Source organism: Chlorocebus sabaeus, chromosome 5 (assembly GCF_047675955.1).
Source record: "Chlorocebus sabaeus isolate Y175 chromosome 5, mChlSab1.0.hap1, whole genome shotgun sequence".
NCBI lineage: Eukaryota > Metazoa > Chordata > Mammalia > Primates > Cercopithecidae > Chlorocebus > Chlorocebus sabaeus.
Genome location: NC_132908.1, coordinates 22090949 through 22116073, shown reverse-complemented (window position 1 = coordinate 22116073; position 25125 = coordinate 22090949). Strand labels below are relative to the sequence as shown.

Here is a 25125-nt window from a genome sequence, read left to right as displayed (position 1 = left end):
TTTTAAGGTAGGAGTTGCAGAGATAATGGGACATAAGTTGGGAGTTGCTATGTGCCCAAGAAAGCCTTCTGAGAATGAAGAATGAAGTCAACACAGTGGGGAAAGTAATCTTAAGGGATACAGAGAAATGTTTCCCTGCTGGCATTGTTTGGGACCATGATCCATCTACATCTGAATACTAACTATCATTATATTTTGCTTAAAAGTCAATTTAAATCAGGTTCCTATTTGAAACCACAGGAACATAGAGAAGTTGTAGACACAGATTAAACAGGGGAGATAAGCAGGAAGGATAGAGAGGGTGGAGTCCAGAGCAGGAGTGAGGGTAAGTCTCACATGAGTTGGGGAAGGGAACACATATTTGCTAAGATAGAGATAGAAGCCGGGCAAGGAGGTCAAGATGACTATGGAGGTGCTGGGAGGTGATAAGAAGTTGAGGGCTACCAACCTGTGGCACCCGTGGGCCTCAATCTTCCTCATGATTTAGGGCAGGGATCCCCAATCCCTGGACCATGGACCAGTATCAAAATAACAATAATAATAATAAAGTCCTGTATCCATTAAGTGGAGCACCAGATTATTTTGCCATGGTTCTGTTATATTCCCTGTGTAAGTCACTTGGGCAAATCTCTAGGCCTCTGCCCATCTACAGAATGGAGCAGTTAAATTCCACTTCTAAGGTCATCTTTCAATTATTGACTTCAATTATATGATATTTCAGTAGTTATTCCCAGACAGAAGCTACCAGTTTCATGCCCTCTCCCAGTCTGTGGCCTTCCCATCTACCATTTCAATTCAAACTGTTGGCTTTTCTGCCAGGGGATATCTCAAAGTCATGTATCTGGTAGGTTCTATGGTTGACTTGCCCCCACAAAGTTCATGTGTTAGAAAATGAATCTCCAATGCAACAGTGTTGAGAGGTGGCACCTCATGAGGACTTAACACCATTATCTTGGGAGTGGGTTCCAGATAAAAGGGATGAGTTTGGCTCCCTATCTTTCCCCTGCATGTGCACACACACGTATGCATACACATATATATGCACATACACACACATACATACATGCACACACACACACATGCATGCATACTCTCTCTTGCCCTTCACCTTCTGCCACGGGATGACACAGCAAGAAGTCTCTCACCAGACGTAAGCCCCTCACCCTTGGACTTCCCAGCCTCCAGAACTGTAAAAAATAAATTTCTTTTCTTTATAAATTATCTAGTCTGTGGTATTCAGTTATGGCAACACAACATGGACTAAGACAACAACTGATTTAGGAACTTCACTTGGCTCAGGAACCTACCAATTCCAACCACTAAAGGGGGCCTGGTTTGATCTGAAGTTTAAATGGGTTCTTCATGGGTGTGTAGATAGGTGGAGAGAGATAAACAGACTCCAAGCTATGTGTCCTAAATGGCTCTTGGCTATTTGTTTATCAGCATATAAATGTAGGTTGATATTTTTATTAAGATCTCTGCAAACTCCACACACTGGATACCCCAAAAGAACAAGCAGAACTGAGCAGGGAAACCTCTACTCCTTAATGAGCCTGTCTCGACTGCCTCATTTCAATGCTGCCATGCCTTTCTTTCAGAGGTTAGTCAATGTATGCTGTCTTTGTCAGCTTCAAAATCAAAGCCTTAAGGAACAAATAAGATTCGCATCTTTTAAAATCCTGCCAACGAATTATAAAAGGTGTGAATATGCTACTTATTTGTTGCAATATTTTAAAATAAATTTAAATCATTTGAATTGTAAGAATACTCAGTCTTTTTCTATTATGTAATAGACACCATTCGATGGTGTTATCATGACTCTCTCCTGTTACCACAACCACGAACCTTACCAGGGGACTCCAAGTGCTTCTAATAATCTTTACAAGGGTCTTGGGACAGTGTACAGTTCAGGGATCAAGTCCTGGCTCCTTCACTTTCTAGTTGCCGGACGTTGGATGAATGCCTTAACTTTTCCAAGCTCTAGTTCCTCATCTGTAATGTGGTGATAACCTTACCTTATAGGGTTGAGAGAATCAAATGAGGCAATGCATGGAAGGCAGTTAAAACAGTGCCTGATGCAGACAAAAACTCAATATATTTTCTAATATATTTGAACAGTAAAGGTTTTATGAGAATTATTTTAAATCACAATTTTCAAAAAGGAATTGTTCTCTTGAGTATTTGATACTTTGGGGGAGTTAGGTTCTGTGCTTAAATAAATCATATTGAGTAAGCGTTAGATCCTTTTCTTAAGCCTTGAATTTGGAGTTTTAACAGCAAACATACAAAGGTTACACTTTCTGGATTCAATTCAGAAATGTCAGCACATCAAACACACACATTCAGACACACACACAGAAGCACTTACTCATACAGTGTAAAGGGCAATTGGGTTTGGAAGAGAATGTCACATGAACAGAATCGCAGCTCATTAAAGCAGTACTTGAAGCTTTTGACCTCAGCTACATAAACAACGTTTTCAGATGACAGAATTGCCGAGAAACCAAGTCCTGTGAGTATGATTTAGTTTCTGAAGCAGTTCAGCATTTAGACTCTCAGAGGATATGGGCAATGGGATGTGATCAGTTAACCCATGTAGTATTTTGGAAATGATACTAACAGAGCATAGGACAAGGATCTTTGCAAGCTATAAAAGCTTGCTAGGTTTTCAGTCTTTCCTAATGTGCAGATGCCTCAAAATTATGAGTTTTAAGTAAAGGGCAGATAAGAATTGGTAACAAGAGCAGAAATGATTGGAATCAGTCTGTCATACAAGTGGGTTTGGAGTTGGCGAGGCCTGACACAGGCTAGAATGGAAGGAAGGAGGGAATGAGCATTCTAGAGATGTCTAGACAGGACTAGATGGTTGCTCCAATGTAAGGAGCAGAGGAAAGGGGCTCTTAATGTCTACTTCTCGTCAAGTTGTACTCCTCGAGCCCTGCCCAGAGAGCATTGATGATCAGATGCGCCATATTTTAGAACACTTGACAATCTGGTTGACCATATTTTAGAACAATTGATGATCTGATTGATAATATTTTAAAAGACTACTAGAGCCATGTTTACTACTGGGAACATCCTTGTACACACACTCTAGCACTTAAGACTCCACAGGTGCCAGGCACAGTGACTCACGCCTGTAACCCCCAGCACTTTCAGAGGCAGAGGTGGGAGGATCACTTGAGGCCAGGAGTTTGAGACCAGCGTGGGCAATTAATTAAAAACAATGAAAACACAAATAAATAAAAAGCAGAAAAGACTCCAAGGTCTCTAATGAAGCCTACTTAGCTTTCTCTTCCTCTTCATCTCACTGTTTCTATGCTTTTCCTCTTCATCTCACTGCTTCTATGTCTTTGGAGGCAGCTGAATCCTTGTGCCCTGGGCTCATCCCCCTACCCAATTTTCACAGTAAGCTTTACATTAGGTGTTATGGAGCCTTTCAGAGGAAGAGTGACAGGACTTCATTAAGCCAATTTGTGACAATACATGAATGCCATCAAACTCTCCATTAGGCACTTCAATTTGAACATATTACCTAGCATATCTTGTCCTGTGACATCATAGCTCCATGTACTACTACTACTGCAATAAAATATGCTCATCCATGCCAAAGACTCAATGCACCTTTTGCTACAAGTCAGCAAAATTCTGAGCTGGATCATCCAGACACAGAGGAACTCCCTGGGTACAGCCCTCAGCCACTGCACCCTTTGCATCAACAGGAGGAAGTCCAACCAAGTGCACAACCATGTCCTCCTGCTCTGTGCCCTGCAAGCCAGCGCTCTGTATCACAGAAGCTTTCCTGACAGTCTATTTCATTCATTCATCCTATTGCTACCGGGACCAAACTCTTGGCTACCATGTTTTACACTTGAGGAGCAATCCTGTGGGCAGTCTGCAGGGACTCATGTTCATTGGTGCCTTCATGTCCCCATAAGACAATGACTGAGTGCCTACAAGATGCCAGGAACTGGGGAGGACCTGAAGATGCCAGCTTGGGGGTTCTCAAACAGCTCCAACCTGCTCAAGTTCCTATCACCTTTTGCCTGGATTATGGCAAGAGTCTTAACCAGTCTCCCTGATGTCACCCTTGTCCCTACAGCACTCAGAGCGGTCCTTTAAAAACCCAAAGTCAGAACATGTTATTTCTTGGTTCATGAGTTGGAGTAAAAGCCAAAGATCCTTCAGTGGCCTGTGCTTTCCTTTGGCCTCTCTGGTCTCACGTCCTTTTCCTTTCTCCCTCAACCCCTCGGCTCAGCCACCTGGACTCCTTGCTCCCCCTTGACCATGCCAGGCAAGCTCCTGCCTCAGGGCCTTTGCATCTGCTACTACCACCCAAATCACTCTCCCCTCTCACCCAGATATACACATGACTCCCACCTCCCTCATCTTCTTCCTGTATTTGCTGAAATGTCATTTTCTCCACCTACTCTATTATATGGACATCTCCCTGACCTGGCTCTTCCAATCTCCATCCCTACTTCAGCTTCCTGCATAATGTTTATCAACTTCTGACACATTGTATATTTCACTTGTTTCTATGTTTATTATTTTGCCCACTCTCCCCAGAATATAAGCTCCACGAGGGCAGGGATGTTAATTATTTTTAGTGCTATGTTCCCATCACCTAGAACAGTACCTAACTTCATCACCCACTGAATGGATGACTCAATATCTGACAACATCCCCACTAGAGGACAGAACCAGCACACGCTCCTTCCCAAGCCACTGCTCCATCATGCACTCAGCGACAGTCTGCCCTTCAGTACCCAAACCACCAGCTTCCTCCCACCACATGCTGACTAGCAACAGCCTGCTGTGTGCCCTGAACAATAACTTCACCAGAACATTCTATACTTAACTGTATACACCCCTTCACTACAGTCCTTACTACACAGGATCTACCTACTGCACTGCTACAACAGGTTCTGCCAGTCAACTCACAGGCCTGCTGCACCCTGCAGCACTGAGTTCTAGTCCCTGCTACATAAAGGTGGAGTCCCTGGTCCCACAGCATCCTATCCCCCGGGAGCTTGTGAGAAATGCAGAATCCCAAACCCCACCGCAGACTGGCTGAGTAAGAATTTTAACCAGATACCCAGGTGACTCGTGTGTGCACATTAAAGTTTAAGATGCTCTGCTAGGCTACATCATGGCATCTGTAACACTGGATTGGACTGTGCCAGGTTAGACTGCAGGAAGCTGCAGACCTCTCTACCCAAAGTCCTATGATTCAATGCACTGCCTCTTCAGATCCTTCGCCAGCACACTCTCCCAACACACACTGCAAAACCACATGATGCCATGACAGTTTGCAAAATCAGCAACCAAATTATAGCCCTTTATAAATAGGGTAGTAACTTACACAACAACCAATTTATTTGCGATACCCTGCCGTACATAAAAAAAAAACCATGCACTCTAATATAGATCCCTAAAGACTCCTTTATGTTCCACAGCACAGTGTATTACAGCATCTTGTTTTATGGCTATTCGCTCATTGAGTAAGAATTCTTGAGCACCTATAATGTGCTAAACCCTATGCTAGGCACTGGGATTTGACATGGAGAAAGTCACAATCTTCAAGTAGTCAAAAAGACAGGCATGAGATTGAACACGTTATTACAACCTGTGATGAATTTGTTGATGGGACAGTAGCAGATATCTACTCAGGAATCAACAAGAGCCTCCCTGAGTGGGTGATGTTCTGCTGATTTGATGACGGGGGAAAGGCAAGGCACGGTGGGAATCAGGGGGCTGGGAGAGCATAGGAAACGTCTTCGGGCATCCCAGGTGCATGACTCTGCATGGATGAAGCCGGCAAGGGAAAACAAGGCACTGCATGTTTGAGGAACTGAAAGAAGCCCAGGAATGCTGTTCTTGGAGTCAGGAGCTAAAGCTAGGAAGAGAACAGAGATCTAGCATTGGAAGACCTCAAAAGCCATATATGCCAAGGAGCATACTAGACTGGGGCAACAGAGAGCCATTTGGGTGTTTTAAAACAAAAGCAACACACAACCAGGCGAACATTAAAAAAAAAATGGCTCTTGTTCCTTGCGACAATGCACCAAATCTACTGTATTTCAATACAGTTTCAAACAATGCTCTGTGAACAGCTCCTTGCCACAATAAAAGATGGCATTGAGAACAAATTTTAAAAACCCATTTAAAGTTATTTTAATGAACCTCCAATAATAGCACCCTTCACTGATGTTTGAATATAATCCTCTGTTATTGTTCCTTGTTTTTTCTCTCACCACACTCTATTTAATAGCATGCATGAATCAGGAACGCTGACAGATACATGCATGCCTTTTCACATCCCACAAGGCACATGGAACTCTGTACACGCTCACCACAGGCCTTTTGGAAGTGGCAGACAGTCAAGAAGGGGTGAGGAAGGAGAAATATAAAATCCTGGGATTGGGGGGAGGAGGGCTCTGATGCAATGCATTTGCAATATAAAAGGCATACAGGCAGACTGGATCAAATGGGTAGGTGATGTATCTTTTTTTTTTCCCCCTGAGACAGGGTCTTGCTCTGTTGCCCAGGCTGGAGTGCAGTGGCATGATCATGGCTCATTGCAGCCTCAACCTCCCAGGATCAAGATCCTCCCACCTCAGCCTCCTGAGTATCTGGGACTACAGGTGGATGCCATCACACCCACTAATGTTCGTATTTTTTGTAGAGATGGGGTTTTGCCATGTTGCCCAGACTGGTCTCAAATTCCTGGACTCAAGCAATTTGCCTGCCTCAGCCTTCCAAAATGTGGGGATTACAGGCATGAGCCACTGTACCTGGATGATGTATCATTTATTATTATTTCTAATTCAGTCTAAGGAGATTGAAGGCAGCGCCTGCTCCTTTAGAGCTGGTACCAGAACATTTTGAAGTACATAGTACAGCCTGATCACTGTACTTTGACAGTCACTGTTAAACCCACATGGAGGAATTCAAGACACAGGTCAGTGGGAAATCATATCAAATGCGGAATAGTTGAGGGATCTTGTTGATAATGACTAAGTATTGTAATCTTTTTATATTACCAATGATAATAACAGCTACCTTTTCCTGACTGCGTTCTATGAGCCAGGCACGAGGCTAGACCTTTTATATTCATTACTGCTTAGCAGGGCTATTCAAAACATTTAACGGGTCAAAATGGACTCTGGTTGTAAATAACCATTGCTAACAGATGCTGGCTAAACAGCAACCTGACTTTGAACCATCACTACCCTTGAGGCTATAAACCAACAGTGCATGGGATACATATGGGTGTGGATGTGTTTTATTTGCCCCCGTGTTTAATTTTCAAAAATTTGTTCTGATATATAAAAGAAACCATGAAGTTTTTTTTTTTTTTTTTTTTTTTTTTTTTTTTTTTTTTTTTGAGACAGAGACTTGCTCTGTCACCCAGGCTAGAGTGCAGTGGCGTGATCTCAGCTCACTGCAACCTTGCCTCCCAGGTTCAAGCGATTCTCCACACACAGGTGTGCGCCATCACATCTGGCTAATTTTTGTATTTTTAGTAGAGACGGGGTTTCACCATGTTGGTCAGGCTGGTCTCGAACTCCTGACCTCGGGTGATCTGCCCACCTCGGCCTCCCAAAGTGCTGGGATTACAGGCATGAGCCACTGTACCCGGTCAAATTTGTGAGATTTTATCTAAACATCTTAATTTTATATACCCTTTCACTAAGCCCTTACTACACAGGGCCTACATACTACACTGACCGTAACAGGATCTGTCAATCAACTCACAGGTCTGCTGCACCCCGCAGCACTGAGTTCTATCCCCTGAAAACCATGAAGATGGAGCAGCCCTGTGGAGGCTGTATCCCGCAGGGCAGGCCATCGGGTGAGCCTGTTAGGTAGCTCACCTGCTCTCTGGCTTGCATTGATCTCCAACACTTTCTCTTCTATCTCACCAGCCCTCTTCCCTCACTCATATTATCTGCTTGGCCTCTGTAGGCATCTGAGTCTGTGACCTCTTCTGGAAGCCACCACCCCATGCCCTGACTAGAAGGAGGACCATTGTCTTCCACATAAAGAGATGATTCTTTTGGCTGGGTGTAGTGGCTCACACCTGTCATCCCAGTACTTTGGAAGGCTGAGGTTTTTGGAGGATCACTTGAGCCCAGGACTTTGAGACTAGCCTGGGCAACATGGCAAGACCACATTTATTTATTTATATATTTATTTATTTATTTGAGACTGAGTCTCACTCTGTCACCCAGGCTGGAGTGCAGTGGCACAATCTCAGCTCACTGCAGCCTCCACCTCCTCGGTTCAAGCGATTCTCCTGCCTCAGCCTCACGAATAGCTGAGATTACAGGCACCACCAGCACACCTAGCTAATTTTTGTATTTTTTTAGTAGAGATGGGGTTTTACCATGTTAGCCAGGCTGGTCTCGAACTCCTGAGCTCAGGTGATCCACCCACCTTGGCTTCCCAAAGTGCTGAGATTACAGGCATGAGGCACTGCACCTGGCCAAGACCCCATTTATTTAAACATAAAAATAAAAATTAGGCAGACATAGTGGTATACTCCTGTAGTCTCAGCTACTCAGGAGGCCGAATCACAGGATTCAAGAGAACATCGCATGAGCCCTGGAGGTTGAGGCTGCAGTAAGCTATGATCACACTACTGCACTCCAACCTGGGTAACAGAGGAAGACCCTGTCTTTAAAAAAAGAAAAAAAACGGAGATGATTCTCCATGCTACCTCCCTCTGGTCTCTGCCTAGCTTCCCTGGCTGAGCTCCTAATGCTAAACTCCACAGTAGTGATTCTCAACCTTGAGAGCACATCAAGTCACCTGGAGAGCCTATTAAACACAGAACACTGGGCCCCACCCCTAGAGTTTCTGATTCAGGGGGTCTGGGTTGGAGCCCAAGAACTTCATTCCTAAAGTGCTCATGTAATGTCGATACCACTGACTGTGACACTGCATACTGACACTGCATACTGATGGACAGCACACTTTACAAACCACGGCACTACAGCTAGAACATGCCCCCCAGACGTCCGCTGGGTTCTATGCTGGTGGGGATGGGAGCATGTGCGTCTTTCCTCTGGCTAAGTGAGAAAAGGAAGGTCCACATTTCGAGATCTCATAAATAACCCCACAAAAACCACAGGAGTTATACATCTCGCCTCTGAGTTCCCGGTTTCCTGAACAAATAGTTCACTCTTCCTTTCAGTATTACCTTTTCATCTTTTTCCAAATGGGCCCATAAAAGCTGTGATGCTGCTCATGACATGTGGGGCCCTCTTCAACCCCAACGTACACACAGATGTTATCTTAAGTAATAGCAGCAGCAGGATTCTGCCCTTCAAAGACCCTACATCGAGACGTTAATTAATGTATGACACAGCTAACGAAAACCACGATCAGCTCTCTGTGAGTGCCTCCTCCGTTCCAGGCTTGTACAAAGTGCTTTATGCATCATAACAACCCTCTGATGTCAAAACTATTATCAACACTGTATTATGGATGATGACACAGTGGATCAGAGAGGGAAAAGGACTGGTCCCAGTTCACCAGCTCTGGAATAACCAAGGGATAGTCTGATCCACTGTACTCACTGAGAGTCAGACACGATTAAGAGTATTGTGCTCAATTCTGTGTCTGTATTTTAAGACGGATATGGATGTCATGGAGAACAACAGGCACCTGGAAGTGAGGTCCTATGGAACATGCTTGCAGGAGGAGGTGGGGCAGGATTTAACTGGAAATCACAGGATTCAAGAAGGAATCAGGGCGGGGCTGTGGCTCACACCTGTAATCCCAGCACTTTGGGAGGCTAAGGCGGGTGGATCACCTGAGGTCAGGAGTTCGAGACCAGCCTGGCCAACATGGTGAAACCCAGTCTCTACTAAAAATTCAAAAATTGGCCAGGCATGGTGGCAGGCACCTGTAATCCCAGCTACTCAGGAGGCTGGGGCAGGAGAATTGCTTGAACCCAGGAGGCGGGTTGCAGTGAGCCGAGATTGCACCACTGCACTCCAGCCTGGGTGACACAGCAAGACTCCATCTCAAAAAAAAAAAAGAAGAAAGAAGAAGAAAGAAGGAGGAGGAGAAGGAGGAGGAGAAGGAGGAGGAGAAAGAGGAGGAGAAGGAGGAGGAGGAAGAAGAGAAGAAGAAGAAGAAAGAAGAAGAAGAAGAAGAGGAAGAAGGAAGAAGGAAGAAGGAAGAAGAAGAAGAAGAAGAAGAAGAAGAAGAAGAAGAAGAAGAAGAAGAAGAAGAAGAAGAAGAAGAAGAAGAAGAAGAAGAAGAAGAAGAAGAAGGAATTAGAACCTGCATCCGCAAATGTCTGAAGGTTGATCCACACACAGAGAGAGGCTCTAGCGGGAGTTCTGGTAAGGCTGATCTGACGGCAGTGTGTAAGTTGGCAATAATGAGAAGGGCCACAAAGTAGAACTGGCTGCCTCTAAGGGCCATGGCTTCCTGCACCAGGAGGCATCCAGGGAGAAACGGGATGCATGGAGGTTAGTGTAGAGCTGTGATTCTAGCCATTTGGGATGAGGGGAAGGTGCGACACTAGGGAGAGGTGAGCATCACCTGGGAGACTCCTGAACTATGTGTCCTTTGTCCCTGGGCTTCCTGGTGGGCCTCCCAGACTGTCTGAGGCTTGGATCCTCCCTTCATCATTGCTAGCTGAGTGACCCTGAACAGAGCACTTAACCCCTCTGAGCCCCTGTTTCCTCTTCTGTAACATGGAATGACAGCACCTTCCTTCACAGGCTGTGGTGAGGATTTAATTAGATGCTGCACGAGAAATGCTTAATATGGTGCCTAGCACGTAAGTGCTCAAGAAAGGAATAACAATACTAGTATCAAAATAACTACCATTATTATCTTCTTCATCTTAACACTCAAACCCTTACAACATTAGGTTTCAATGACGGTGTTTATGTTCAGTCTTCAGCCTCAGTCAGTAGTTTTACGACCCATCATCGAGTCACCGGGTCTGACCTCTATTTAATTTCACAAAGAAATATCCTCCCAGCAGAATCACAGTTTAATTAATTCAGGTGCAAACTCTTTTTTCCTGATGCCAACAAGTACTACCTGCTGAGTCTTTGGGGATAGAAAACCTTCCTGTGGGTACATGGACTGTGGGAAATGTGAGAGTTTTATTCTTGCATTATGAAAGTTAGGTCAAAGCCGTCTCCACACCCAAACCCTCCGGGAGGGGGTCTTCAGTTCAAGAGGACGTCAGTCTCTGCTTTACTCTGTTTCGCCTTGGGTGGGAGCTGGCTGCTGAACTGCCATCTTATTTACTGACTCAGATATAGTGTATGTTTCAGAATTAAATTTAAATACTGTTGAGATAAACAACATGACCTTTTCAATGTCAGTATGAAGAGAAAATGACACAGTTGAACCAAGAGAAAGAATGAGGGCAAAATTAGATCCTTTATCATAGTCCAAAAATGGATCTGAACTCTGCTCACCCAAGAACCATTCTCAGAAAGTTGTCAGCTAAGATAGTTACAATAATTGAATCAATGAAACAAAAATTCAATAGGCATCATCGTTTCCATCTTTATAGAGACGGAGCTGGGCCAATGGAAACGTCCATCTTTGTACCCAGTGACTTTGTGCATACGTGTGAACACATACACCCACGTTCCAGTAGACACACTGATGTCTACCCCTCAGGAAGCATTTGGAAAACACGGGGAACGGCCAAGAATACCTTGTATGTGAATAGCTGGCAGTCAGAGAGAATGGGCTACTTACAGCTTTTGGCTTATATGGGGGCTGGATCTCTTTGCGTTCAAGTTTCTCCCAATCAATATACCGGAAAAATGCATGCTCTTTGATATCACGTTCGCCTTCAGGTCCACAACCCAAACGTTTGCCCGGGTGTTTGGTCATCAGCTTTGAGAGAAAGAAAAACATTGTATTTGATGAGTTTCAGAAGAGGAAATGTGAGACACTCAGAAATGATTACTCCAAGGCATTAGGAAAGAAAGCACAAATGAAGAATCTCAACTCATTTTTGTTCTTTGCTTTTTATTGCAGCAAAAAAATCCCAACCAGGACTTTCTAGGAGAGGACCTGATAACAGGACCTGCTGCCGATCGTCTCTTACGATTAATCAAAAAGAAGCCTGAATGTGACCCTGAACTTCAAGTTAGAAATGCTGCAAGAGGGCCAGGCACAGTGGCTCACACCTGTAATCCCAGCACTTTGGGAGGTCTAGGCAGGCAAATCACAAGGTCAAGAGATCGAGACCATCCTGGCCAACATGGTGAAACCCCATCTCTTCTAAAAATACAAAAATTAGCTGGGTGTGGTGGCACACACCTGTAGTCCCAGCTACTCGGGAGGCTGAGGCAGGAGAATCCTTGAACCCAGGAAGCGGAGGTTGCAGCGAGCTGAGATTGCACCACTGCATTCCACAGTCTGGCAACAGAGAGAGACTCCGTCTCAAAAAGAAAAAAAAAAAAAGAAAAGAAAAGAAAGAAAAAAAGAAATGCCACATGATCCATTTTGGTTTAAGAATAAGTTTTGTGCAATTACCAGTGCATTTAATTAGGACAGTTTCAATATCTTCAAACTTCCCTCCTCTGACAACAAGAAAACTGGAGTTTGACAAAAGCAAAGGCTACATTCATTCAGATACCATTTGCATTTCTCAGTAAAGCACTTGCAAAAATGACAAAACAGAAGAAAAAGTATTAGTCAAAGGGGCCCAAGTTTCAAGTAATTACTTTCTGAAAGCTCATTAAACAGTCAAAACCTAGCCCAGCTCATTTCCCTTGTATCATACATTACACACAACGCCGCTGAGGTTTCTTTGGTGTTCCGTTTAAATTACTTAATTATCAAAACCCTCCATCTTTGGGTCTCTGAGTGCTAAATAACAAGATGAATAGATGCTCCAAGATGAAACCAGACAGGCTTCCTCTTGTAAATGAGTCCAAAGCAGCACGAAAATATCTCTGATCTCAAGACTTGAGCAAATGTACAGAGGGTAAAGACGGAAGAGTTGGTGATTAATTTAAAAAAAAAAAAATACAAGTCCAAAAGCTTTCCAGAGTTGACATCACACTGAGCAGCCCATGATGGCAGAATCTTCTGCCCAGGACTTGCGGATGATGGGGAAAGGATGAACCCAGAAATTCATTCCTACACTGCTGGACAGTCACTCAGCCTGTTGCCCCCTTACAAGATAATTTGTGGTCACACACACAAACATGTACTTGTCATATAAACTGTATCCTCCAGGGTGGGGAAATTAACTGAGCACTTACATTCTAAGCTAGCTACCTCTTTATTTACATGCACGATCTTCCCCGATCATTGTAATAACCCAATGAGGTGAGTATACTATTTTTCCCATTTGAGTAAAAAGGCAATGCACACTCAGAGAAGTTGAGGAACAGCAAGGACTCAAGAGATAGGAAGTGGCAGTCAGTAAGAGCTGGGTGCAGACTCCACCTCTGCCTAGCTCTAAAACTTGGGCTATTAAGAAAAATGGGAGCGCATTTCACACGTGGTTTTCTCAGGAATTTTTGTGGCCTGGCTTTGTCAGGAGAGGTTTACGGAGGGTGAGGAAATTGAGTCAAGCCTTGACATTTGTGTAAGATTAGGAAGTGAGGAATGAAAGGGCAGGGAGGTTTTGGTTCACACTGATACTAATAATAATATCAATAATGGCTTCCGTGTACTGAGCATGACGACATCATATGCATTCGGGCTCCGTGCTGAAGGCTTCCCAGCCGTTACCCATTACTCTTTAACCTTTGCAACAATACTCTGAGGCCTCAGCAACTATTATCCTCCATTTTCTAGGTAAAGGATGTAGGGGCAGAGAAGTAAAGTCATCTGTCTAAGGTCAAACAGCTAAGGAGCAGGGCAAGGCTTTGAACAGCTCTGCCTGGCTCAGGACTCTTACAGCTTTATGTTCACTGAACAGTCTCAGCTGTTCAGTGTCTGCTGGTTTTCACCCTAAGGTACGGCCTATTTGGGCTTCTGTTTGCTTCAAGTTTGTTCAAAGTGGGCATAGCCCTCTGAGTAAGGTTTTACTAATTTTTGGGGGGAAGGGAGGTAGAAAATCGGGCCTTTGAGGGGATGGACATATAAAGGACACTGCTTCAATTAAACAGGAGACTGTTTTCAAAAGCTCAACTGAATTTCTGTCTAAGCAGGAGGATGCCAAGCAAAGAAAAGGCACTGCAGAAACATCCAGCATTAATTCGGAGTCTCTGCCCAGTTCCCGCACTCTTGCTCTAATGTGCCCGAAGCCATGTAGACAGCTGGATTTAATCACTGTTCCAATCTCTGATCACCTCCCAGACGGCATCCCCTGGGGCTCGCTGTTCTGGAGGAAGCATTTGGCTGTTCGCTTGAGCATCACTCGTTTCTGGAGTACCCTCCTTGAAGGAAGAGCCCGCATTGGACTCAGCCCACTCAATTAATAATGGTCCCCAAACTCAATAGTAAGAGAGTCACCCCACTTAATCATGAAGGTTATGGGTCCTGAATTAATAGAAAACGGCTCTACCAGGGAAACTGCTAATTGGAGCTGAAGCTGAAGACAGCTGACCTGGAAAATCCTCTCCTCCATGACCCACTTAGAACCCCCAGCTGTCCAGGCAGGGCGGGCATGTGAAGGGGAGGACTCTGTGCATGTACTGAACACCTACTATGTGCCCACGTCATGCAAGGAGCTTTCTCTTACGTTATCTCATGTAATGCTCTCAAAAACTCTTTTCAGTGAGTACTACTATTTCATTTTTTAAAATAAACAGAAGCACAGAGATGCAAAGGAAGTGGCTTAAGATCTTGCACCTAGGCTGGGTGCAGTGGCCCATGCCTACAATCCCAGCACTTTGGGAGGCAGAGGCAGTAGGATCACTTGAGCCTGGGAGATCAAGGCTGCAGTGAGCCATGATCATGCCACAGCACCCTAGCCTGGGTGACAGAGCGAGATGTTGTCAAAAAAAAGACCCTGCGCCTAGAAAATGGAAGGGTCAAGATTTGTAAAGGGTCTCTTGATCTCCAAATCCCCTACTTTAAAAGTCGCAATTCCAGGGGATGCAAACTCAAATGCCAAGAGGAACCAGGCAGATAACACAATAGTGTCAGCACTAGTAATAGAAATAATAACTTCCAAGGGGTTTGGAGCAGAGTGCCAGCCTCTACTCGAAGTGATTTACAGTATTCAGCTATTTAATCATCAAAGAACCCTGTGTGGACTGCTATTATTATTCCCCATCTGCAGACGCCGTCAAACAACTTCCCCATGGTCTGAGGGCAATTAATGCCTGAACCGGGATTTGAACTTGGGTAGAATTGGCCAGGTGAGAATTTCTGTGAATTACAGAGGGCAAGCCCCAACTACAGAGGGCAGTGGTTTCCAATCTAGCTGACTGGTGCTTTGTAAGAATGACAAGCCAATGTGACAAGGTCTGATTTTTCAAGAGAAACCTGAAAGCTGAATGTTTATGAGAAATCTCCTGATCCTTATATGCTGGCAATTATTAAACAAATTAAAAGCTTCAGGTACCACCTTCTGTCTACCCCTCCCACCCTTCAATACCATGTCTACAGGGGCCTGTACAGGCCTTCGTGTGTGCCTTCTTTTTCTTTATGGGCTTTGCTTAGGTTCCTAATGCACCTCTGCGACTCCCCTCTCTATTCTTCATTTTCCCTCTGCCTGCCTCACACCCTCAAAGAAAATATTTTCAAGCAATTCACTTTAGATGTTCGGGATTGAGACTAATTCACAGGTGGTTTCCCCAGGGATACGTGCATCTTAGCCTACGGAGCTGAGGTGCAAACCTCAAGTGATTCACTGAGAGTGAGAATTTAGGCAGTGTGACAAGGTGCTTTTAGGCTGAGAGGCTGGCCCAGCTATTCCAAACTGGGCCAAGCCTCAGATTGGCCTGCCTGAGTTTCCCAGCTTTCCTTCACCCAAACCAGTGCATTCAGCATCTGGCTGGGGTCAGGAAGAGCAAAGTAGGGCATGAAAAGTCTGTAAGTATCCCACAGATCTAGGACTGGCAGCCCTGGTTTATTCACACACACAGGTGGGAACCCGCTGATTAAGGCATGGCCATGTTCTAACCTGTACCACTGGGTGGTGGGAGAGCAAGTTCTCTATTAGTATATTACGCTTGGAACATATTTTCTGGGCATCTAATTCGATTGCTTTCAGGCTTCCATCAGAGTTGAAAAATCACTTCATTTGGACAGTACGTTTAAAGGCAGTGGTGTGCAAGCCAAATGGAGACTTTTCCAAAATACTCATACCCAGACTTAATCTCTGGGGTGAGGCAGAAGCATGTGCATTCTGGTAAGGCACTTCGGGTTATCCTGAGGGCTCCAAAAGTGAGCGTCACTGATCTTTAGGATCTCACTCAAGTCACTGTGAGTATGCCTTGGTCCAACACAAGACGCAAAACAAACAATCCTTCCCCACAAACACACGTCCTGCTTTCTTCACAGGTGCCCTGTGCATAAACTGTAGATGTACAAGCGTGCATTCCCTTTGAGCCATTTGTGTGCATGTTGGGGGAGGGGGGACAGTGGGATTTTGAGTACACTGAATTTCAGTCTGCTTATCTAGAGAATTCCTTAACCTCAACACTGCCTGGTATTTTTTAGAACAAAAGTTGCATGCTCTTGGTATTAACTAAACACATACAGCAGAGCAGGGCAAGATAGCCTGAGTTGCGCCGAAGACCTCTTGTGCCCTTTCCCATGACTTCCAGCTCTTTGACAAAATCTCTGTGCTTTCTACCTCGTTCACTCAATAAGCATTCCCCTGTGCTGGTTCAGAGACTGCAGCCCAGCCAGCAGCAAGACGCAGCTGCAGGCAGCTTTCTGTGGCACTTCTGTGCAAATCAGAAAAAAAGCTCTCTCTCCTCTGGGAGGTAGCAGCTCCATGCCAGGGTTCTCATATTGCCAAACGGAGCGAAGAGTGGAGTTCAGGCTCTGTTTCCCCCGGTGGGGTGTCCTTGGGCAAGGTACATCCCACATGCCTGTATGGGGTGGTCCTGGCCACAGCTTTAAGAGATGTACTTACCCCTTTGCAGATGGCCACAGCTTCCTTGGACATAGACTTGGGATAGGCTACGTTGTGTTCCATGATGGACTGGAAGAGTTCATCTTCATCCTCCCCTTCAAAGGGTGCCTGTATGACAGGGGAGGGTGGGAGGAGAAGAATCCCTGCTTGAACCCTCCCCATAGCCCCCCTCAACTGGCAGACTCTCCTCCCCGGGGCCTACAGTGAAGCCACACACCCAGGCTTTCAAATGACCACGGACTTGTATGACCCCAAGGCCGGGAAAGTCATAGAGGTTTCCATTTATGAGCTGTGACCAAACATGCATTCTCCTAAAGAAACCATGTGGATGGGGGTAGGGAGGACTTCTCTTATCGATCACTTAAAATTCAATTACCTGCCCAGCCAACATTTCATACAGCAGGACTCCAAATGCCCACCAATCCACGGACTTCCCATAGGGCTGATAAGCAATTATCTAGAAAACAGAAGGCAACCTATCAGGGAGGTTTGCAGTTCATGTATCTTCTGGAGACAGATTCCACTCTTCTTTTACAAGAAGGCTAGTGCCCACCTGAGCTATTTCTTTACATTAGCTACTCAGGGAATGACAGACATGCTTTGCAGAGGCACCTGCAGCTGGGCAAACACCTGTGGCTGTCACATTGCCTTTTCGAGGCACTAAGCACTGTGTATTATTATTATCATTATTTTCAAAACAGTGAGCGTGGAATTTTTAAAAGCAAAACTGTCTTTACTCTTCATTGTAAAAGTTATAACATTTACACAATAATGTAAATATACTTAACACTACTAAACTGTACACTTAGAAATGGTTAAGATAGTAAATTTTATGTTACATGTTTTTAAAACATAATTAGAAATAAAAACGTTTAAGAGGTAATGATATTTGTTACTATTTTACCATTTCTTTATAAAAGATAGCTAAGCTGAGATGATAACATGAAAATCACCCATAATCCTTTATTAAGAGAAAAATTATGACTAATATTTGGTTTACTTCATTCCATACTCTTTTCTCTGAATACATATTAAACTCTGTGTGTATGTGCGTGCTTTACATAAACACTTTGGTATGTGGACCGTTTTTTTTTTTTTCTTTTCTTTTTTTTTTTTTTTTTTGATAGTGTCTCTTTTTGTCACCTAGGCTGGAGTGCAGTGGTGAGATCATAGCTCATAGCTCACAGCCTTGGCCTCCTGGGCTCAAGCAATCCTGCACCTCAGCCTCCTGTGTAGTTGGGACTATAGGTGCTCACCACCATGCTAATTATTTAATTTTTTGTAGGGACGGGGTCTCTCTATATTGCCCAGACTGAACTCAAACTCAAGCAATCCTCCCACTTTGGCCTCCCAAAGCACTGGGATTATGGGCAATAGATCTTTAATAAAGCCAGTTATTCACTTAAATTTTCCTTGCTAATTTAATATTTGTATATGAACATAATCAGTTTTTATCTCTGCATAGCATTCCGTTGAATGGATACACCAAAATCTATCTTATAAATTTCCAATTGATTAGGTCTCTTCCTATGCTGTAACATATATTCTTGTAATTAGACATTTGGACACCTGTCCAAGTATTTCCTTAATATAAACTCCTACATGTAGAATTGGTGGATCATGTGGTATACGCGGTTGTGAAGTTTTTAATTCATATTCCCAAACTGCCAGAACATGGAAAAGTCTAGAAGAGCCATGTGATGGTCCATCTTTCAGTATGTAGGGATGTAAAACTAACCATGTCAGAGGTTAAGAGGTAATATAGCAAATGCTAAAGGTTGAGGTCTGAGAGTTAGGCAGTCTGACTTTGAATCCTGACTGCTGTCTACCGGTTGGTTGTCTGATCACAGGAGAAGTTATTTAACTTCTATAACATCTATATCATGGGGTTATGTGAGATACTAGGTGGTTTTCACATATTATGCCCTCAAAATGTTAACTAATCCTAGAATGTTTTATAATTCAGTTACTGCTTGTTTAACTCAAAAAGGGTATTTGAGCAAACTTGGCTATAAAGTGAATGTCCGTTTCTTGATCTCTATCTCCCACTTTGATTTCTATTCCAAAATCAGAAATGCAGAGATGTTGATTACAGGATATGAAATTTCAGTTAAGTAGGAGGAATAAATTTAAGAGCTCTATCATACAACACAGTAACTGTAGTTAATAACTATCTATTGTATTCTTGAAAATTGCTAAGAGGGATTTTTAAGTGTTCTTACCACACACAAAAAAAATAAGTATGTGAGATAATAAATATGTTAATTAACTCAACTTAGCCATTTCACAATGTATATGTATTTCAGAACAACATGTTGCACATGATAAATGTATACAATTTTACTTGTCAATTATGAATGAATGAAATGCGTTCTGAGAAGTAACCCGCAAGACAAGGAAGGGAAAGCATTCCAGGAGAACACTTCTCATTGAAAGTGTTTTCACACTTTTAAAGTACTTCAAGTCTTGTTTGATCCTCATGACAACCCAACAAGTTAATCTTTTTACAAAGGAAACTAGAGCCTGGGATGTGAGACCAGTTGCCAGAGGTGATGTGGTTAGTTCATGACAAAGCCTGACCTGCAGCTTATCCCTCCCATCTGCGGGCTGGAGGGGAGGCAACTGCATCAGCAACACAGTTCAGGGTTTCTTGTGCTTGTCTGGATCACCACCAGTGAGGAACTTCTGAGAACCCCAAATCCTGGGCCTCCCCCTGCAGAGATTCTAATGGGATGGCATTTGGGCAGCCCACATTGTTTTCTGTTTGTTTGTCTGTGGGTTTTTTTTTTTTTTTTTTTTTTTGAGACACGGTCTCGCTCTGTTTCCCAGGCTGAGGTGCAGTGGCATGATCACTGCTTACTGCAGCCTCCACCTGCTGGGCTCGAGCGATCCTCCTGCCTTAGCCTCCTGAGTAGTCAGGACAGCAGGTGTATAAGCTAGTGCACTGGGCGAATTTTTATTTTATTTTTTTTGTAGAGATTAGGGTCTCACTATGTTGTCCAGTCTGGCCTCAAACTCCTACCCTCAAGCGATCTTCTTGCCTCAGCCTCCCAAAGCGCTGAGATTACAGGGGTGAGCCACCATGCCCCAGCTGCATCGTACATCGTAAAAGCTCTCTCATGACGCTAAACTGCAGTTAGAGTTGAGAACCAGAGATTATGGAACCCACGGCCTATCAGGAAGTTGTGTTATAGATTGTGTCATATCTAATTCATTAACAAAATTATAATAGACCAAAGTATATCACATTGGGAAAACTTCATTGGGTCTGAATAAAGCCTTATTATTTTTGAATTACTTTATTACTCAAGTAATATACAAATATATTTACCTTGTAAAAAAAAATGTCAGCAGTATACAGAAGTAGCTAAATTTCTCTTTATAATTCCCTTATCTTCAGAGGTAACCAGTGTTATAAAATCAGTCTGAAATCTTCCAGATTTTTGTATGCTTTTACTAGTTGAAAACAGAGCAGCGTTCCGTGTATTTCTGTTTTATCCATAAATAGTATCACATTGTTGTCATTCCTCTTTCTTTTTTTTGTTTTTTTTTTTTTGAGACAGGGTCTTACTGTGTCATCCAGGCTGGAGTGCAGTGGCATAATCATGGCTCACTGCAGCCTGGATCTCCTGGGGCTCAGGTGATTCTCTTACCTCAATCTCCCAAGTAGCTGGGACTATAGGCACGTGCCAACACACCTGGCCAATATTTGTATTTTTTTGTAGAGACGAGGTCTCGCCACGTTGCCCAGGTTGTTCTGGAGCTCCTGGGCTCAAGTGATCCATTTGCCTCTGCCTCCCAAAGTGCTGGGATTACAGGCACGAGCTGCCGTGCCCGGCCTTGTATTTGTCATTCTGTACCTTGATTTTTTTTTTTCTCTAACAATGTGTCTTGCAGATCTTTTCATATCTACATACATATCTAACTCACTCTTCTGAATTGGTGCCTGGTAGTATTTCATGCTATAAATAAATCATGGGTTATTGTCCATTTTCCTACTGAGGAACATATACAGGACACAGATCCCATGTCATATGCCAGCCCAGGGGATCTGCTCTTTCTCTCTCGACAAACATTTCGATGTCACAATTAGGCGGTATCACATGGCTGTGGGCCACAGCAGTCTGATGAAGAATTTTACTGATGTGTGTTGGATGGTTCTTTTGAGTTTTATTTAAATTTTCTCCCAAACCTTGATGTATTTTGGGCTTGGGCTTCTGGATGTGTGCTAAATTAATTTGCATGTGTGATCTCAAAGGGAGGATTTAGAGTACGGAATAAGATTCTGCCCGAGGTTCCCTTGCAAGGTACCACCCTCGACCCTTCCCAGCTCTCACACGGCCATCTGGGGAGCAGAGGGTACATCACTGCAATGTGAACGTGTGCCCGGCAGCTCTCACCTCAGGGGCGATGTAGTCTGGAGTGCCACAGAATGTCTTGGTTGTCACCCCATCCCAGATGTTCTCCTTACACATGCCAAAATCAGCAATCTTGATGTGCCCCTCAGAATCGAGCATCACGTTGTCAAGTTTTAGGTCACTATGGCAGACACAAGAATTTAGAGATTTAATTAATTGCTATGCATTTCAAGCCAAGCAACAGCCACTCATTATGCATAAAACACTGTGTTAGGTGTTGTGTGGGCACAAAGGTCAGTAGAAACCAGCCTTTGACCTCCAACAGCTTACAATCTGGCAGGGAAATAAAAAGAGGTCCACAAACCTCCGTGCTTTTCTTTTTCTACAGAGCCAACTGTGCCAAGTGTCTCACAAGGACACAAAGAGACAGCACTTCTGAAAAGAGGGAGATCCACAGAAAGTTAAGCAAAGGGCAGAGCATCCATGACACTTCCTGGATCCAGGAAAATTCCAAGAATTTTCCTTTGCAACTTAAAGACCCCTTATATTTTGTAAGAAGATACATTTTCCACAAAATTATTATTTTTTAAAATATCTCTGAAGATGACAAAGATATTTTAAGATGACAAAGAAAAAAAAGCTGATTGAAGGAAGTGTTCCCTGATCTCTTGGACCACCTCCTAGGACACGACCCAGTAGTTTCCATTGATTCTTTGAATAAAAAAATATTTGGCCGGGCATGTTGGCTCACATCTGCAATTCCAGCACTTTGGGAGGTCAAGGCAGTTGGATCACAAGGTCAGGAGTTCAAGACCAGCCTGGCCAATATGGTGAAACCTCGTCTCTACTAAAAATAAAAAATTAGCTGGACTTGGTGGCGGGCGCCTGTAGTCCCAGCTACCCGGGAGGCTGAGGCAGGAGAATAGCTTGAACCCGGGAGGCGGAGGTTGCAGTGAGCCGAGATAGTGCCACTGCACTCCAGCCTGGGTGATAGAGCGAGACTCCATCTCAAAAACAAACAAACAAAAAAATTGTTGCACAATTACTATGTGACAGGCACGATGCCTGGATGTAGTATGTAGCTGTAAACAAGATAAGCCTCCTGTTCTTCAGATAAAATTTCAGTGCTGGGCAAAAGATAACAATTACTCTATAAGCATGATTATTATAGATTCTGATAAGTGGTATGATGAAAATAAAGAGGACATAAGATAGTGATTAGAGGAAGTCACTTTAAGCAGGGTGTCAGTCAGAAAGGACCTCTCTAAGGTGGTGACATTTGAGCTCTAACCTAAAGGATATGTGCTGTATTCTCTTTTATTTTCATCTGTGTTGATGAGAAGAGCTTGATATTTTGGGGAACACTTGTAGTCTTTAGCACACAAGATGGATCCAATATCAACACACTTTCCTCCTCCCTAAACACCTACTCCAATGTCAATGCTTTATATTTCAGCACCAGTGAGCAAGGCTGAGTGATGGATCAGATGGTTCCAGTCCTAATAGAAGATGGGGAACTCCGACTTCCTGAGAGGTAGGGGGATCTATTGCTTAATTCAGATGTTTCCCTTCGGTCATCTTCATTGGGGAGTGGGCATCTGTGGTTCTGCCTATTCTAGTATTTTGTGATGACAGCATTCTAATATTCCCTAGAAGAAACACCCTCGTCCAACTCTTCCATGGGTGTAACATGGCTCCAGGAATGGTCATGTGGGCCTGTCCTGGCCAATGGAAATATTCCATTCTTCCCGTCACAGTGATTGATTCAGGAATGGGCATGTGATCCAATCTGAGCCAATCAAAGCTGTTAAGTATCAGTGCCGGCACTTTGGCTGGCACAATCAGGAAAGGGATAAGTGCATTTTACATTGGGGTTGTTCAGGTGGTATTATGGAAGTCTAGAAACTCCAGGGGTCACCAGATGAAGAGAAGCAATCTAATATAGAGAAAGTAGAGCCTAGAGGGAGGATGATAAAGTGTGCCCTCATAACGTGCACTTGAGCCTCTGCATGTATCTAGGCCTAAAGTCAGATCTGCGCCTGGATTTTTAAGTTATGTCAGCCAATAAACGCCTCTTTTAACCTAAGTTACTTTGAATTGAGTTACTGTCATCATTTCCGACTAAAAGAATACAATCTGAAAACTATATCCTGGCATCTCGTATCTGTGTCTGTGGGTTCTCCTTAATCAAAGGGAGGGGGAGTTCCACTTGCACTCGCCCACTGATGTTTGCCAATCCCAACACGCCATGCCTTTGGTGCTGTCCATGGTGCTGCTCGTATCCAGCCTTCATGCTCATCTACAAGCCACCGTGATTTGAGTGAAAGTTTGGAACACAGAAAACCCAGGCTTTGCAGCAATTTGCTTTTCCTAAACTTACTAGGTAGGTCTATATGTGATATATGTGATTTCTCTAATAGTGACAAATGACATCTCTTCAGCTGGACCACATGCCCAGAAGCAGGCAGCTGGGTAGACTAGGGAAGTAATAAAATCTTCATCTATTATAGAAAAGAAGTTTCAGGTGCCAAGAGCCAGGCAGTCCTGAGGCTGGAGGGCCCCTCTGTCATCTTCACCATCACATAGCAGTGTTTTGATATCACACCCTAATCTTTTGTTCTATGTAATAAATCCTCATTTCTGCTTCAAAAGATGGAGAAATTATTTTCATTTTTCAGAAAACCATCAAGGGCAAAACCAACACACATTCCAGATATAGTGGTTGGTAAATCAGAAACTAAGTTTGATAGGAAGAATCTTTTTCCCTCCTCACCCCCCAACACAACATCTCCATTTCCTTAAAGATGGTAAGTCTAACATAATCCTTCATCCTCTTTACTTGAGAACTGTTCAATTAAGTAGAGATTTAGATGAAGGAGGTAGTGATTTGTAACATCTTAAAAGACTACCACTATGAAGGCAATCTCTATGAAATGACAAAACCATACATCTTTTGTCAATAATTTATTTTTTACCATTCCTATTTGACTATCAATTTCAAGAAGTCTATTTCCAAGAAGTGTTCTGGAGGGTGAGCAACAAAAACCAACTGTGATGACTTTTACCTGAAAAGGAATTCATCAAAGGATATTGGGGAGCTCATGGAATCTTTGAGGAGATTGAAGAACCAGATTAAGAGTCTATACAGCCCAAAACGATGCCTAACTGCAACTCAGCGCTTGTCCAATGACACCACCACCCAAGTTGCCATGGGACACAAACATCACCCCTTATTCCACGAAGCCCTAAGCTGGACTCTGCCTATTGCTGTTAAGACCCTCTTCTTTTGCCTCTGGAAAGTAACTGCTGATAATTACTATGGCCTCTCTTGATTCTGTGCTTTCTGCTTTCTTGGCCACTAGTTTCTGATTCAAGGTCTTGAGTAAGTATGACCAAGTGTCAGTGCTTGTGTTGTGTGCCTGCCCTGGCTACAGGGGGGCTGTGAAATGAGTATCTGTCATTTTCATTATCTACAGTAGGAGATTGACTCTGTTCTTACACATACGCAAAAGAGGGGTTCAGATGAAGACTGGCCTAAAAGATTGATAAATATCCCTTTAAAGACCATATTAATAGTGGAAGATTAAAGGGAGAGTATGTAGTTAGTTTAGGAAAAGGGGCTTTGGAATAGGTATCATATTAGCACCTGAAATGCTAGTCTTTGAATTTTATCACCTGGATCTGGATTCATGGATCCCAGATCCCAATGCGACTTCCTGA

The 25125-nt window shown here is 43.6% G+C and overlaps 1 protein-coding gene across 2 annotated transcripts in view; it reads right to left on the bottom strand.

Moving 5' to 3' along the window:
• Positions 1-25125, bottom strand: part of PRKCB (protein kinase C beta) — a 382229-nt gene that overhangs the window by 18750 nt on the left and 338354 nt on the right. For both annotated transcript variants that reach the window (XM_007988069.3, XM_007988070.3), the window contains exons 13-16: positions 21448-21586; positions 17424-17504; positions 17048-17155; positions 11749-11889 (exon numbers count right to left, since the gene is read on the bottom strand). In XM_007988069.3, the coding sequence (XP_007986260.1) occupies positions 11749-11889; positions 17048-17155; positions 17424-17504; positions 21448-21586 (469 nt within the window). The remainder of the gene's footprint in view (positions 1-11748; positions 11890-17047; positions 17156-17423; positions 17505-21447; positions 21587-25125) is intronic.